This window comes from Catharus ustulatus, chromosome 1 (assembly GCF_009819885.2).
Source record: "Catharus ustulatus isolate bCatUst1 chromosome 1, bCatUst1.pri.v2, whole genome shotgun sequence".
NCBI classification, from domain to species: Eukaryota; Metazoa; Chordata; class Aves; order Passeriformes; family Turdidae; genus Catharus; species Catharus ustulatus.
In genome coordinates, this window is record NC_046221.1 from 147,238,244 (window position 1) to 147,256,018 (window position 17,775).

At 41.2% G+C, this 17,775-nt stretch overlaps 1 protein-coding gene across 3 annotated transcripts in view; it reads right to left on the minus strand.

Annotated features, from left to right (window-relative positions):
• The window catches only part of LOC116996510 (CUB and sushi domain-containing protein 3-like), a 614,657-nt gene extending 597,275 nt beyond the window's left edge, over positions 1-17,382 (minus strand). For all 3 annotated transcript variants that reach the window (XM_033060271.2, XM_033060262.2, XM_033060252.2), the window contains exon 1: positions 17,010-17,382. In XM_033060271.2, coding sequence (XP_032916162.1) covers positions 17,010-17,187 — 178 coding nt within the window. In that variant the 5' untranslated portion in view covers positions 17,188-17,382. The remainder of the gene's footprint in view (positions 1-17,009) is intronic.
• Positions 17,383-17,775: the final 393 nt, after the last annotated feature.

The following is a 17,775-nucleotide window of genomic DNA, read 5'->3' on the forward strand; positions in this document are numbered from 1 at the left end:
ACCCCTTGAAAAAGCATATAAAAAGGCTTTTATGAATAATAATTATTCATTTTAAAGTAATTAAAGCAGAAAATATTTGACCCACTAACTTCAAGATTTTATTTTTGTTTTTCCTCTAGCAAAGGATAGTAGCAATTCCCTTGAAGCCAATTTCTTACACAACTATAAAGAACAGAAGACTTCAAAGTGCATTTCAAACTGCAATATATATACTGAATCTTTTTGGCAATGTAGTGTTAAATTGCACACCAAAGTACCTAAGTACCTGAATTTTGACTAACCAACAGATAATGAAGCTTTTTAACAGAGAAATTAACTCATTCCATTTTCCTCCTGATCATTATCTTAAGAATGCTCCTACTTGGTTTGGAACTGTGCATATTGTATTTCACTCATATTTACTAATTTTGTATTCATACAAGAAACTTAGCTAATGAAAATTCTGTACTGAGGAGGCTCCAAAATAGCAGTTAATGCAGTTTTTGGCAACGGTAAGTCATAGGGACAATCAGGCCAAAAAGTTCTCTGTGTTTCTGTAATATCAGAGAAGTAGAGATATCCTTAATCTTCAAGATTGCAATCAACTCAACCACCTGCATAGTAATAACAGAATTTTCTTAGAACCAGATTTAAATGGTTTCTCAAAGGGCTATAAACCACCCCTGCTTCCTTTCAATCGAGACATGCATCAACCCACTGAATACCTAATTTGCACATTATCTTATGTAAAATATCTTGTTATTGTACTTTTTTAAACAGTTTGGACTGAGCTTAGACATAGTTTAAGCACACATAAGTGGGTATGACTTTTTTTTTTCTTGTACTAAAATAATGCCAAACAATACCAGGAGTCATGGAATTATTATGTGGTTGCACTAACTATGCTATATTGTTCTCCGTAAACCCCCCCAAAAAAAGTTTTGCCATGAACATGTACAGAGTTTTCAAAATGCAGGGTGGAACAATCACGAGCAAAAATGTTGACACTGTCATCTTTTCTTCATGGAGAGCAAAAATCTTTGGGCTTGATAGAGGGCATTCTGTGAGGGGTAAATAAGGTTGGAAGAAATGGTACAGGAGAGGGTTTCTGCTAGTTTAACACATCTGCCCAGAGAAAATATGGAGATACTGAAAATGAGAACACCTTCTGAATCAAGACATTTCTGTGGATCTCTTTGCTTCCTATCTCTTTCTTATTTTGCTGAATGATGCTATTTACCATGAGGCCAAGAGGGAGCAGCAAATACCACTTTTGATTGACCAATAGGCTGAAGTTTAACAAATTATCCTTAAACTAATCCAATAATTACACATGTTCAAAAACATGTCGAGTAATTGTGATATATTGAATTTCCTTCCCTTCTTTTCACACATTGAAACAAACAACGGAGCTAGTATGTGCTTAGCAAAATGCTATACTCAACTACATCTGAAGTGTTTCCTTTTCATCCATTTATTTCAAATGTGGGACTTGACTTCATGACTGGTCCAACTGGCCCATTTTCTCCCTTTGATTTTTTTCATAACTGGGGAAATTAAAAGCTTTGCACAGCTTTGCACTTTTCTATATTCTCCTGTGTACCACAGTTGTGTGTATTAATCCTTCATCTTGAATAAGAAATCTCTCTTTCAACCTTCAATAACTTGTAACTTTTCCAAAACGTTCCATGTAGATTTCTCCAGGCTCATACTCCTCATCTTGGAAGAGCATATTGTATTGTTTATCTAAAATGTTTCCATGAACTCTTAATTAAATTTCAGCAATCTTGTTAAGGAGGTAGTTTACTTAGTCTTTTGTACAGTGCTAAGGACCATTTCCTACACCAATGCTGCTCTGTAATTTATCACTGAGCACTGAGTAGTCAACACACCTTCTAAAACAGTTACTTTCCCCTAGCATTTAGAAGCAGCTGCCTTTTAGATTAAATAGATCTATTATTTAATAATTCTCAGAAATGCCCCTCAGAAGATTAGAAAAGGAAGTGTAGAAGGTTATTTGACACACTCTGTGTAGAGAATTTAGATAGCAGACTGTAATTATCCAAATTGGAATTCAGCCAGCAGATGAAGGCTAATAATAATCTTCTGTGAAAAATGCCATGCAATCTTGCAGGACCAGACATGCCAGAAACATCTCATCTGGAACATGAAAACTGCAAGAGCTCAGTGTCTCTAACATTTTGCTTGGAATAGTAGTTTAGTCCAAATTCTAGAAAGTGCTTCCAACAGAAACAGCACCATTTCCTGCACCTCCAGTAATATATCTAAAAGTGAGCGTTTAAAGTACAAAACAGTCTTATTGTACACCAAAAAGTACTATGAAAAGTTCCCAGATTTTGAAAACATTTATGGGTATTCTGCGTAGCAGAGAAGGCAACATATATGGGCAGCTCTTCTCCTGGTTAAAGCTGTCACACCAGAGAACAGAATTCTGGATATAAGTCCATTAATCAGAAAAACTAATTTTTTTAAGTTCAGTCAATGTCAACATGCAAAAAATCTCTGGACAAGGTTCACCACCAAAAGCTATTAAAAATAGTTCACCACAAGACAGATGAAAGATCCTTTCAGGAAATTAAAGTTGTTAATATATAAGCCACAGACTAGATGATGATCACTTGCATAGATGATGAATCAAAAGTGGGGTTACCACTTTCGGATTAGTGATGGGGTCAGTTTTCCTCACATCTCTATCCTCAACAGAGGAAAGAGTATGTAAGGAAATTTGGAAGAACGGATATGTTAAGATCTTTTGGGTAATCAAATGATGCACCAATGTCAAGGTACTCCAGAACATCTTCACAAAATCAATACGTGTGCAAATGCAGGAGTAGGCAAGTTTTAGAGATTTATATTAATATTTATATGCATATAGGAAAATATAACTAAATTATACCTGCATGATGCTGAACTTGGAACTCAGAGACTTGACCTCAGACACACCACTGAAATTTCTTTGTAATTATTGACTTCATGTTCCAAAGCACTGCCACAATCAGGAAGAGTAAAACAAAGAGAGTAAAACCTATCCCCTACAGAAAACATTGATGCACCCCTATCTCAAGCACTGCCCAGAGTTCTAACCTCCTATCCCAAGAAAGTCAGAATGATATTAAAGAAGATACAGAGATGGGCAAATAGCTGATCTTGGAATTAAAGTAGTTTCTTCATAAGAAAAAAATTAAATCCCAGGTCTCTTTTTGGAGAAGGCAGCGTTCTGGAAAGAAGGTATCAGAGTAGTATGTTTCTCGTTTTCATTCAGGATATTTTTTTGAGCTTTGTCAGTCGTTGCTGTGGGTAACTTGGAGAAATAGTTTTCCTTCACCCAGCAAACCACAAAGGCAAAAATGCTAGAGGATATTCTATTTCCTTGAAGGACCAGTGTCATGTGTGAAAGCTGTTCTACAGCACAGCTGTGTGCCCTGGCTGGGGCACAGAGATTGTGTGGAGCTGGAGTAAGGCTGGTATGTCTGAGTCATCCAACCTAAGCAATTTCTACAGAGCAAATACTGTCTAGTTTTTCAGGTGGTTATAGCCTGGACAAACAGGGGAAGATTTTTATTGGTGGAGTGTGAGGAGTGGAAATGTCTTCCAGAGAATCTTAAGGACTCTATTCTAAAGTTGGCAGATAGTGGAGTTTCTACATTACAGATTTTGTCAATTAGAGTCCAGACAATGACCTATCTCTCATATTATACTCTACCTCCCCCTCCATTCAATGCAGAATAATTAAACACAAACATACAATAGTAGGGCAATGGAAGGACAATTTGGGTATTTCTTGTTGCTTGTGATTTTTTTTTTTTTGCCTTATCAAGTCAAAAAGAAATTTTTTCTATTATAATACCTCATTATCATATTAAAAATTGTTGATTGTATCTGTTCAGTCATACTTTGCCAGAAGAGTAAAGAAGATCTCAAAAAAGATTGGAAAATGGAGGTTAAGTTAAACTTTTAAGCATCATTGGCTGCCTTTACATTTGCACGGATAATGCCACATTTTTCTTCAAATATTTTTTGGTCACTGCTGCCTCCATAAGTGGATGTCTGGAAGAAAATATAGCATTACTACAGTTCAGCATTTCCAACACAAATTTTCTTTTTTTCCTCCTTTCAAGACTTTATACATTTAACTGCATTGTGATAGATTAGACAGATAAAGAAGCTTTCAACAGAATCACAATACAGGTAATTAAGGGTCTGTCAGCATTTCCATTATGAACTCCATTTAGTATTAAGGGCTTAGCATTTTTCCATCATTTCAGAAAATGTCAAGCTGAAAGCTGGCATGCAGATTAGCAGCCTGGATGCAAATTTGTTTACACAAAATATTTAAATCTGCTCAGCTGTTTTAGATTCAGAGATCAGCCAGAAACTTTAAACTCTCAGGGCTTCTCATGTGCTTCTGCCAAATTCTAGACCAAATCAGTTTAAAAAAAAAAAAAGAAATGGTTAATAAACTCTTGACTCATTGTCTTCTAAAATTTTGATATTATTTTCTATAAGATTTTAAAAATATTTTAGATTTTTGGTCATCTTGCAATTGTAGTCTCCCTCCTGCCATCTTTATAAATGGATGATGAATTAGAATGGGATTTGAAAATTATAATAAATTATAATAAAACCTGATATTAATCTCATCATGTCAATAATCTAGCCACCTAGCTCTAATACAGTTTTAGGGTACTGGCAAAAGGAATCTGGTGGAGCTCAACTGTTAGAGCTTTTCATTTTCATCAGTTCAGTCCCATGCAAGGTATAAACAGTTTTGCAGAGCTGTCACATCCTAAATAAACTCCTCTACATTGAAATGACTATTTTGCTTCTTAGTATCAATCTGCTCTGTTCTGCTAAAAGTCAATGACAAATCTTCAGTTCAGTGGGGAGAAGCTCTAAAATAATCTACTAGTAAATATTTCAAGAAGGTTATAATTGAATGGATGATCAATCTTTTTCAAAAGTACACTTCTCACTCGAAAAGTAAGAAGCTTTGAATGGAAAGACTTAGGGGCACCAAGCAGTGTGAAATAGAAACAGTGTTAAGAACATTAATTGAACCATCAATAGAAATGAAATTTAAAAATAGTATTGTCAGGTAGGGAAAAAAAAGAGATTAAGATTCTAAAATACAGATATTCAAGTAGATAATGGACATATTTGTAATACTGATAAGTGAACAGGAAAAGAGGAAAAATCAAAGATACAACTTCTAAAAAGTGCACAATCATCCAAGTGTGCCAGACAAAGAATATGAACCTTGCCCAGAGCAATCTGTGAATTAAAAGCACAAAAAAGGTATGATAGAAAAGAGATAATGGAAGTAAATTTTGTACACGGGAAGCATGGAGGAAGCAGATGAGGAGGAACAGTTGATCAAATAAATATATCCATATCAGTTTGGCCAGAGGATGTTTACCTACAGTTAGCTTAATAATGCACAATATTAAAACTTGTAAGAATAAAGAAAACCTTCCTCAGAAAACACCTCAACATTGCAATGCAGTTATGTTTTCAGAAGTGATGATTCAATGCTTATTGCATTGTATACAATATTCTAAAATAAACTATCCATTTTCCGTATAGTTACCTCAGATTTATCGTAAATTCCAGGACGTAATTCATGTTTTCTTAATAATTACAGTGGTTCTGATGAGTAGTTTCTCTCCTTAGTTGGTATCTGTGGCACACTCTGACTCAGATTTGTGATAACTCAGCTATCAATGGATTTCAAAGAGGTGACGAATACAGGAGGTCCCAAAGGGAGCAATTTGGAACAGTCCTTTTCACAAGTCAGATACACAGCAAACTCTCCTGACTTCATTGGAATACACAAAGTCAATGGGAACAAGTGCATAACAGTACCCCTACAAATCTAGCTGCTTTATTGTATGTGATTTTTTTTTCCTTTTGTATTTAATTATTTTGTTTTTCTACAATATTATGTAGAATCCTGAGTCCCAGCAAGTCATTTGTGGTCATCACAGGATGATGGTATTAGTAAAGGATACAGGAGTAATATTAAATCTGTAAAATTTCTGTTACCATGCCACATGGACAGTTTAACTGTATGCATTAGAGCTTGAAAAACCAAGAAGATATATCTTGTATTTCCAAAATATATCAAGTGTTCCAATTTTAACTATCTGATTCTATACTGTTCATTTATACACAAGTAAGTGTAAAAATATCTCATTAACAAGTTTAAACTTTTTAAAAAATGTGTTTTGAAGTTTTCCTCTATGGGGTGAATGGGTATTATTTTGGTTACCAAACAATAATCAGGTAAACAGGCACAATATACTAAAGAATGAAAAGAAATACAACTGAAAAATTACTCTTCTAATCTTGCTTTCTTGGAGATGATATAAAATCCAAAGAACTTCCTGAAAAAGTTCGTAAGTCTAATCTATGACTGTAAGGCTGGGAGGATATTTCATTTCTGAGCATATTACCCTTACATGATTATTACTCTGGGCCAAAAAAGGACTTTAAAAATTACACAGAAACTGACGAGAACGTTCTATATTTTACTGCAGGCTTTATGTTATTGGGACTTCTCCAGTGGTACTTGTGGAGTGGGAAGAGAATTTGGGAAGGGAGCCCAGAAGTGCAGAGGAGGCTGAATAAATTCAGAAAAATTACAGAGCTAGTTGATGAGCTAGATTTGAGTGTAGTAAAAATATATGGATAGAGCTTAGGAGAATGGTGGGGTTTTTTTATGGGTAGTGTAATTTAAAAGTAGCTGAAAATAGTGTAGAAACTCATACATGTTTCAATGGACTGCAATTGTAGTACTAGAAAGATTTAGGAATTTTGAAGCATATCCTTAGGAAAGTTATGGAGGTAGGCATGCAGGAGTCAGCAATGCCATTGAACTTGTTCTATATTAAACATTGATTCTGTTGCTCGTTTCTATATCAGATAAAGAGATTTGTGAATCATAAGCTTGTTTTCAAAAAGACTGTGTCTTATATGATTGGTGCAACTTTCCACTGCTGACAGTGCAAATGCCAATATACTTCAATATATTATATTGATAAAAACTCTAACCAGGTGAGAACTTTTGTGAGCACTATACTGATGCAAAGATTGCCCTTTTATTATGAGTTATTAAGTATTTCTTCACTTGTGGACATTTGAACTTCCATGTCATGCATGGCACTCATCACTCAGCACTGCTGGGTTAACAGTCGGGCTTGATGGTCTGTGAGGTCTTTGCCAACCCACTCAATTCTTCCATTCTATGCAACAAGCATTACTCAAGTCAGCAGGAGTCATATAACTGAAGTGTCAGCACAGACATATTCAAGGGAAATCACAGAAGATGAGAGCATATTCATGAATCAGGCATAATTCTTCTTGATAGAGGACACAATTACAGACACCTGCTACCAGAAGTACTGATGTGTCTGTGCTCCTGCATGCCCTTGGAGATGCAAGGAAAAAGAATCATATCCATAGCCAATGGATATGATTGTGTGAGGGGACCAAAGACCTTTTCTTCCCCCAATCTTTGTTTAACCATGTAGGCTTCCCAAAAGTCAGGATTCGGACTTTTGTTTTCCGTTATATTTCAGTTCTTGTGATTTTGACTCATCATATTAGATGTCTTTAAACTAAGGCAGTGGCAAAAAAAAAAAAAATAATAATACGAAATCTTGAAACTGGGTTAAAAAATTGTAATTCACCATATGTCCTGACAAAAACAGGACTATTCTGGGGTTCTAAGGACTACACCTGATATTGTATTAGCATACTATCATTAACAATTAATCCAGTAGACTCATCCTGAGAACTGCTGATGTGACCACCAATGAAATGTGAAAAGAGCATTTTCCTATCCAAATATATAATTTATTTTCTCTTAATCATAAACAATTTACAGTAATTTCACGATTATAAGCCGCACCATTTTGACTAAAATTTTGCTCCCACCCCAGAAATGCGGCTTACACTCAGGAACGGCTAATATGTGAAAAACTTTCTGAAATTTCCAACCCCAGGAGTGCAGCCGAGGTGCAGAGCCAAGCACCTGCCAGTAAAACCCGGGATTACGTGATTGTTACAAATTGGTTACTCTGTTGCGCGGCAGGTGCAGGCGGGCTCCGTGCCGGCAGTGCAGCGGGGGCAGGGAGGCGGGAGCTCCATGCTGTCACCCCCGCGGCCTGGGGCAGAGACGGAGGCTCTGTGCTGCCATCCCCATGGCCTGGGGGGAAGGCAGGGGGCTCCCGCCCCCGAGTGGCCCCGCCGAGCGGCAGCGCCGAGCTGGGTCACCTGGCCCCATCGGCAGCCCCAAGCAGGCCGAGCCCGCACGGCCCGAGCTAAGCCAGTAAACCCCCCGATCTCGCGATTCTGTTACTAATTGGCAACTTTGTTGCATGTGGGTCCTCGCTGCAAACGACAGAGTGGCTTATAATCAGGTGCGGCTTATGTATGGAACGAAATGTTTGCCGACACCCGGAGATGCGGCTTAGAGTCAGTGCAGCTTGTAATCATGAAATTACTGTACTTGTGTAATCCTTAGGTTTACAACATAATAAGAGGTTTCCAAAGACCACTTCTAATTAAAACATCTAGCGTATATTATGAAATAGATTGCTTCTCTTATAATTAATATTTATGAGTCAAACAAAGTATATGTACAGAAAATAGCAATTCGAAACTCAGTACAAAAAGAAACAGGAAAATATACTCTCAGAGATCTTATTCTGGACTCATCTTTTGCCTTCAATGGGCTCAAACAACAGACAATTTTGAGGTGCTTTTTATATTTTGTTTTATAGCTTCTATTTACCTTTGGATCAAAGCTCATATACAGAAGCAAAAATGCAACTTTTAGTATAGGCTTTTAAAAGAATACTTTTAATTAGATTAAGCTTCAATTCCCAAATAAAACTGCACAGCAATCAAGAAAGCTAACTGTAGTTTTAGTACTGGGTCAGATTAAATAGTGGAGGAAAGGTTTTACAATTCAAGTAGCTCAACACTATGTTCAATGAGAGTATCTGTACTTTGCATTTATGTGGTTCAATTTCACTAAGGACTTCAAACTACACTTGCAGGTATCCGCTTGCTGGCTTTGAAAACAGCTCTATGAGGAGATAATGATGGTAGAGGGTTCATTTTAACTGCTACTGAAATACAGCCACCTCTGATGTATGATATGTCAGCCTCTTCAAATGATAATACCAGTATTAAAATAAACCAGAAAATAGCACAGAAATATTCATTTTTCTGCACTTGAAAGGTGATTAGAGGTTTTCAATCTGCTAAAAACAGTTTATAGAAACTATATTTGGAAAAAACTTTCCTAAATCAGTAGGAATAAATACACCAGTCAACTTTCAATGTGCTAGGATCAGTTTTTAATTACTGGTTTTAGTAACTAGTGTTTTTTTCTTTTCATCAAGCTTTTCTCCTAACAAGTATTCATAGCTATCACTACTATCACTCTTCTTTTGTTAGTGAAATCAATTATGTATTATGGCAGAACTTCCTTCTGAGATTGGGAATACACAATAAATTAAGAGGTAATAGATAACTTAGGAAGCACATAAGTTTCAAGTTGTTACCTGTGACTTTGCAAGGTAACAATGCAGTTGAATTTCTTCATAACATAATCAAATATGTGGATATAATTTCTACATATGCATATTAGATATGCATGTGTAAATGTATAGGTATACATATTTCCATGAAAATTAAATCAGACAAGTTACATACATAAATATATATAAGGCTAATAAGATACATAAATAGGTGAAACAGACAGAACAGAATTCAAGGTCAGAAACAGAGATTCAATTGCTGTATAATCCAAGTAATCAGCTCAGTCATTTCTGCCTCGAGCCTCCAAATTCTTTCAGTTCTATTGTGAAGACTGTGTTATTTACAGGCCTTGGGGGATGAGAATTCATCACCCCAGGAATGCTTCTGTGGTTAAGTTACTTACAGTTATTTTCCTTATTTCTATGATACAATGCAAATATGACACATGACACTATGATACATTTTGTAGACTCCAAGGGAAAATGGGGAGTCCATCTCTCTATGTCTGTGCTGGCTGCATCCCATCTTGATTTTCAACAACAGCGTTCTATGAGAGGACCAAGCCCTGCTGAAATCCCCTGTTTGCCATTTTTCAATATCCCAGGGCTCACCCTTTATGAGTAACACTATTCCTAAACCCATAAACTTACCCAACTAAGATTTCAGACCCTAGGAAGGACATGATGAATTCCCACTATTTCCTTCTTTGACATTTACAACAGTACTCAGCATCTGTAATGCTGAAATTATGAAGCCATAGTAAATCTTATACATTCTGTGAGAACAAAGCAATGCAACAATGATTGTAAATCTGCCCAGGAAAGGTAAACAACGGAATGTAAACAAGTACAAATGTAAATGGTGTGTCTGTGTGTATTAAAAATTCTTCCTTATAGTCCAATATCCTTCTCCATTCTACTTCCCAGAAGAAAAGCTGGATATTGGAAAGGAGATCTTCAACTTTTTCTAATATTACTAGGCTTTTTTTTAAATAAAGGAGCGTGAAAACTGGTGCATCATATGTCTGTTCTATTTAGGTCTCTGCTCTATTCAGGTCTAAGATAATTGCCAAATATTGTTCCTTGCATTTTAGATTTAAAAAAATATTATCTCTTTCTTTGGAGGAGAATTTTTTCCATTTCATTGACAAGGAAACATTCTTCTGTAAAGTTGATTGAAAGGCATGGGTCCAAATCTTGTAGGAGTTCTGGATTTTCGCAATAAACTCTATCAAGGAAATTACATAAATGAAATTATGAGGTAAGGTTAATAACCTCACAATAATTAGTTTTATCAGACATGTCTCTGATTTGTGACTTAAATATTGCTTCTTCAAATATCTCGCATAGTAAGTGTTGTCTTAAAATTTTGGGGATTTAAGGAAAAAACCCAACAGCTTAGACCAAGTTGTCTGCTCTCTGACTGCTCTTTCCTGGAAATTACCTTATAGTAACTGGTAAGCTAATTTCCCTCAAAGGCTTTGTTCTATCCTTTCAACCTTAACCATTATGGTCAGAAACACAAGCTGAATGATCTGCATCAGCAAGTAGTTGAAGCTGAGATGTCACAACCCCATAGAATTAAAATTGAAGTTTACTCTTAGTGGAAAAGGGAAAAAAAAAAAAAAAAAAAACTAACTAACTAATTTTACAGCAGATCATAAAGCCTTTCTTATTCCTACCATTCCAATTTATCAGATTCTGTAGAATTAAAATTTTACATATGATTTTAGTTTATTTTATAGATGCTTTCCTTTTACTTATACTGTCTCTTGCTGTCTCAATATCATAACGATGGATTCACTTGGCCTTTCTTCAGAGGTGCTAACATGTCCCCCAGACTTACTAGAGCCACCTGCTCAATACCTCTGAAAATCAATGTCTTAGACACTATTTTTTAAAAGCTACAATACAAGAATATCTTACTCTTCATAAAATTTTCTCTGAAAAATTGTTACAGGCAAATTGACCCATCCCCACAGGATATTTTAAAACTTTTTCTAATTTTTCTGAACAAGTATGTGCTTTTCTTTCTTGTTACATGTGCATTCAATGGTTTCAAATCTCTTTTTTTTGCAGGTAGACCTTCACAGCACGTCAACAACAACCAATTTTATCACAAATGTTCATAGAAGCCAGTACTTTCAGCCAGATGAAGAGTGCAAAGAATGCAGGATTTATATGAATGCCATAGTATGGAACAGGGAAGGAAGGCAAGGCAAGACAAGGCAAGGCAAAAAGGCAGCAGAATGAAAGAGAACAGACAAATGAGAGGAACAGAGGACAGTCCATGTCTTTCCAAATGTGATTTTTCAAAAGCAGCCTATATCTTAGGGGACCCAAAGCTGCTGGTTGCTGAAATCTAGGATGTGCTAGTCAATCCACTTGCTGTGTTTCTCCAATCTTTCACTAGACTGCTGCTAACTGTGATGGTTGGAGATAAAGGGCACCAAGCTAGATGTGCAATTTTCCTGCTAGACCTGTTGCTCAAAAACATCCTCCCTAATATAAACAAGCAAGCAAAAACCTATAGGTTTCTGCTATGTTTCTGCACAGGAGTATTGGAAAAGGAGGAATTTTAAAGCACATCCACAGAATTCTTTAGGTCTCATGCACTGGTGCTTGCAAATTGAGATGCTGATAATGGAGTTGAAGCTACAGCGTGCCCCTCTCCAACCCGTATGGCTGCCTGAAATGCCGAGCCTCTCGTAGAGGAGCGGGCTGGTTGTGCTTAGGGAGTGAGGGGCAATTTCTGTGTGTCAGCCAAACAAACCAATCAACCGACCCCAGCGCTGCCTCGGACTTGTCAGCCGGAGACGTGCAGGAGTGACCGGGATAAAGTAAACAAAGCCAAAGGACTCTGACTGTGTCAGGACTGCCCGGAGGTGCGGTCACCCCAGGCGGCTGCGGGGGCCGGTGCCGGTGTCGGTGCCGGTGTCGGTGCCGGTGCCGGTGCCGGTGCCGGGCGCGGGTGGAGGCTGCCGCCGGGCAGCCGCCGCTCCGAGCCGGCTCCAATTTGAGAGTGCTGCCTCTCTCAATGAAAAAGAGCAAAGCGAAGGTAGGGATCTCCCGTGCCCTTTGCGAGTTCCGCCGAGGGACACCGGCGGGGAAAGGAGAAATGGTCCCGATTGGCGCTGCTGGGAGGGGTCTGTGCTCCTTCACCGCTGCCCTGCAGGAGACGAGGCGGAGGAGCCGAGCGCTAAGGGGAGCACAGCCGTGCCGTGTTTCAGCCCTGAGAGGCGGGGGGACAGAGGGTCACTTTGCCTGCAAACCTTAAGAAATGCGTAGCTCGAGAAACCGGTGAGTGGCGGTGCGCAGCCCGCTGAGCACAGCCAGCCCTGTGTCACCTGCGGGGGCTTACGGCAAATAGACACCCTAGAGGAGGTGAGCGGGTGTGGACGAGTTGGAAAGAAAGGACGACGCTGGCCCTGCTCCCGTCAGTGTGTCCCTACCCCCCTGCATGGGTACATACATACAAACACACGAACTAACACGACGCACACACACACACACACCAAGATGCAGCATCGGCATCGACCATCTGGGTATGAGGAAACCTGATCCTGCTGTTGCTCTGCCGACCATTTCCACCTCGGGGATAGAGCCAGCACCTCACTGCGCCCACCCGTGCCCCATTGAGGAAAGCCATCAGCCAGTAATCCCATATCCATCGTCAGTAACACCATAAATCAAGTGACTGGGAAGGAAGCGATGGGGAGGGGCTGGTAGAGCATGAAGGGAGCGAGATTGAGGTTGGAATGAGAGAAAAAGGAGATTGCAGAGGTGGCTAAAAGAAGCAGGGCACGCTTTGTCCCTGATAAATACTCCACATGCCAGGTACCCATCACTGGAAATGGAAATGGTTTTCATTTTCACATCACTTTTCCTGTCAATGAGCCGTTCAAAATCTCAGTGCTTCATCTCCCTTTTATTTTAAAAGCTGCCCTTGTTCCGCTTGTCACAACTGCAAGAGGGGAACAGAGGAACAACAGCAGCGGCAAAGCTTCATTTTAGCCAGGCAGACAAAAGTCGACCTTGGTGCTCTATCTCTTGGAGCGACAGCCAAATAGAGGCGATGGAGGAATCTTATAGAATATGGTCATTTAACTTGATTTGCTCTCTGATTTGCCTCCACTAACAGATCACTAGCATACTGGGGGTTTTTTTTGGTTTTTTTTTTCCTTGGTGGAGGGAGGTGCCAAACCGAAGGCATACAAGTATCTGTGACTTCTCTCCTAAATCCCCGGAAGCAAAGCTCACTCATGCTGCCTAATTTTTCCCCCCTATTTTATGCCCTCTCCCCCACCTCATGTAAGGGAGTTGGACAGTGGAGTTTTCCACTCTCTACTCCTCTAAACTGTGTTTGTATCTCCCTTGCCTCAAGGGTGCTTCCTATTTCTCCCATGGTGTGAGGGGAGGGAGCTTTCCTGGATGTCTTGTTCATCTAAAGGGAAAAGCATAAGATTCATCACCCCCTGTAGCTGATCAGGAATCACTCTGCTTGGCCTTCTCTAAAGGCTGGATCATGGATGTGTTTGTTTGTTTTAATGCCTTTCATGCCTCTCAGTTTTCAATGGTGTCATCTCTTTATTTTTTACTCCATGCCTATTGAAGCAAGATTTTGTTGGACATGGTTACATGGCATAATGGACATTGCGTAAGCAAGATTTTAATTGAAAAAGGATCAATTAATCTTCACTTCACTTTTCCTATCACCCCTTCCTCAGTAGTTCTGACAATTTCTTCTGCCTTCTGCTTTCTCTCCCTTTTCTAACTCCTTTTGTTGAAAGTATTGTTAAAGGTTCCAAAGAGGCATGAATTTATAGATAAACGTGAAGGATTTGTCTATATTAATATACAAGCCTAATTATCCAGATATGAACATGGTTCCTTAAGCATCCTGGGATAGTTTGACAGTTTGACACCTGTAATGATGGGAGAGCTGTGGCTCAAGACTGGGGAAATGGTGACAGGACAATGACAAAAATAGGGAAAGCCTGAGAGACAGATACCAAGCAAAGCTGTGGAAGTGGTCTGGATGTCAGGAATGACAGCAACAGTTTGGGTGTTATGATGTGATGCTGGACACAGCAGAAGTGTTTAAGCAAGGAAGGGTATGGGCTAGAGCTTGTGGAGATGGAGTGTGATGAAAAGGCCTTGCCAGGTAGTGGTAGAGCAGATGCAGGATCTGGGGAGTCATCTTGCTCCCAACATCTGGAATGTTTTACATGGGCAGGTATTCATTCATCGTTTGCCTCTGCTTTCTGGAGGCAAGAACTGTTGACACAATGGGAATGTAAATCGAAGTAAAACGCTTCTATTTGGGAGTGGAGGGAGAATTAATATAAACGCTCTGAATAGATGCAGTGCTGCAGTGAGTGTAAACCAGCTCTGTAAGGCTTGGCTGCCTAAAGGAGCCTAATCCAGAATGTAAAATCTCATCTCCTGGGTCGGCAGTTTCTGGGAGAACCGCCCCAGCCCGAAGGAAGTCTATGGAACTGCCAGGGTTGGCACCGGGGAAGCTTAGGCCCTGACAATGGGAAGATGGAGAAACAGCCAGTTTTGCAAAGCCCATTTTTCCTCTTTCTTTTCTTGGGCCGTTTCTGGTGCTTTGTCCCAGCGTTTTTTCCTCCCCCCACGCCCAAGGGCAAGCGGCGGCTCTCAACAGGTGCCGGGGAAGCCGCTCCGCTCGTCCCTCGGTCGGATGCTGCCGCCCCGCGACTCGCGCTCACCAAGCAGCCGCCGCGGAGCCGCGCCGGAGCCCCGCTCGCCCCCGCACCGCGCCCGCGGGGCCCCGCGCAGCGCACGGCGCGCCTGGCCGGCATCCAGCCCGGGGCCGGCGTCCAGCCCGAACACCCAGCACCGAGAACGCGCTAATGGGCAGAAGGCTGGACCGGGCAAAAGAAATGCCCCCAAAGCCGCGGGTCGGTGCTGATAGCAAACCGTCTCCAGATCGGGGCAGAGCGTCGGGAGCGGCTCCCTTCAATAGATGCAAACAGAGAAAGGCTGCCTTTAATTACAGTGTGCATAAACGTCGTAGGCAAGCCCCTTCCCCATGGATACCCCGCGTCAGGATAACGCGGGGTGAGGTAAAAGCCCTCCAGACCCTCCCCGTGAAACGCGAATTGTCTTTTTCAACGCGATGCAAATGGGGGGAAAAGCAGCTGCAAAGCTTTACAATAAACTGTTTCATCCAAGCCAGCGCCAGCTCAGGAAGGCACGCCTTTGAATGCCACCCCCACAAGACACCTCCTTCCCACCCGTGCAGGCAACCTCTGTAGGCGATAACCAAGTCTAAAAACTCGGAGAGGATCGATAATGTCTACTAAATATTCTGAGAGTGTATGAGTGTGGCGGGGAGGAGGGATGAGGATGAGGAGGGGGATAAAAGGGTGATTAATCGGATATTAATCACTGGCCACAAACAAGGGGAGATTATTTCGGGTAGGCAGCCGACTGTGGGGAGTAGCAGAATAGATCCTTTTACTGAAGGCACGCGTGATGGGATCGGCACTTCACTGTTTAGCGATGCCTGTGCAATTCGGCAGGTGCACATTATTCAAGCCACATATTTCTTCTTTTCTCTGTGTGTAGCATTTCCCTTAACTGTCTGCAAGCGCAGACTTAGTGAAGATATTTATGCCGCTAACTAGACATTTCCTTTTTGCTCCCCTTTCACGAACACAGAAGCAAGAAGAAAGCAAAATAGCCTCTGCCTCGGGAAAAAAAAAATAGAGACAAAAACCAGCACTCAAACTCCCTCACATAAATCAGAGAAAAGGGACCAAGGGAGGGAAGAGAAAAGGTGTCGATCTTTGCACCCAGCGACAGACCATGCCTCCAAGGCTGAATTACCAACGCACCTTTCCGACAGCCTGGGAGCCCTGCATGCGTACAGACAGCTGAGCGTGAAGCGCATTTCGGGCTGTGAGACGGCTATGCGTACGCTGGGCTCCTCCGTAACTTTCCCCACGCAACGGGTTAAACTAATAAGTGCATCGATACAGGCATTCCCGCAAAGATCCCGCTGCTCGACTGAAAACCAGAATTGTAGGTAATCCCCCCACACACCCCGCATTAACATCATCGTCACCTTAAAAAAGTGAACCAGTGGGATTTGCTTGAATATACACTAGTTAGAGGCTATATGAACCAACTCACGTCTCCGTTTGAGCATACTGCAAGAATATTTATTGAGCCCCAGCTCAGTCACTGCATTGAACGCCAGCTCTGGCAAGCAAATACATTTCCTATCTCCGAAGAGAGCTCTGAATCAACTCCTTCTTTCCTCCCCGCTTTAGCGATCATTTATATATTTCCACTGCAGAGTACCAAGGGCAAAAATATAAAATAAGAGATAAACATATTTTGAAATACACCTTGGTACAAGGCAAGAGCTTGCAACGCCCTGACCGAAAGCAAATGGACCCCTAAAAATATACCACTCAAATACTACCCTACCTTTCACACACGAAACCATCAATAAAAAGACGAGGTTCCAAAATGTAAATCCACTTTTAATCTCCATTTTCTTCACCAGGATGAAGTCCAGCCGGCCACATTTAGTACATCCCCTTTCCCAAAAGTCTGCTAATTTCGATTCCTTTGCACGGATTTCCCCTCTGCAGATCCCTTTCATATTATTCTTGAGAGCTCCTAATTCCTATTCCTCGGCCAGGCGCAGCGGAGTTGTTGCTGTTGATGGTGCGCGGTCACAGCTCGGAGTGAATGGTGTTTCTGGGATACCACAGCAACCTTGACGAGGACTCAACCATCTCTCCAACGGGGGCACAAAGTCTCAGCTACTCTCGATCGTGTCTTTTCCTCCCCCCACCCCCCCGCTACCCCAACTCCCTGCACAGCCGAAACCCACCACAATCCTGCCTCCTCACTGCATCCACCGGGAGCCACGGGAGAGCACCTCAACGCTCAGACGCTCTCTCCAATAAACTCCAAACAGTATTTGCAATTGAGACTCTCCTCCCACCCCCTCGTTCCCTCAAGAGGATCAGTTCAGCCTGGGAGAGCGGCTCGGGAGATGCCGGCGTGGCGGGGTCCCCCCGCCGCCCGGAGGAGGCTGGGGCTCGCCCATCCCTCCGCTCGCGGCAGCAATCACAGCCTCGTTATTAACAGCACGTGCGGTGCCCGGGGCTGCCAGCGCCGCCCCGGCCGCAGAGCCCGGCTGGCCCGCACAGCCCGGCCGGCCCGCGCCCTCGGGCACACGCCA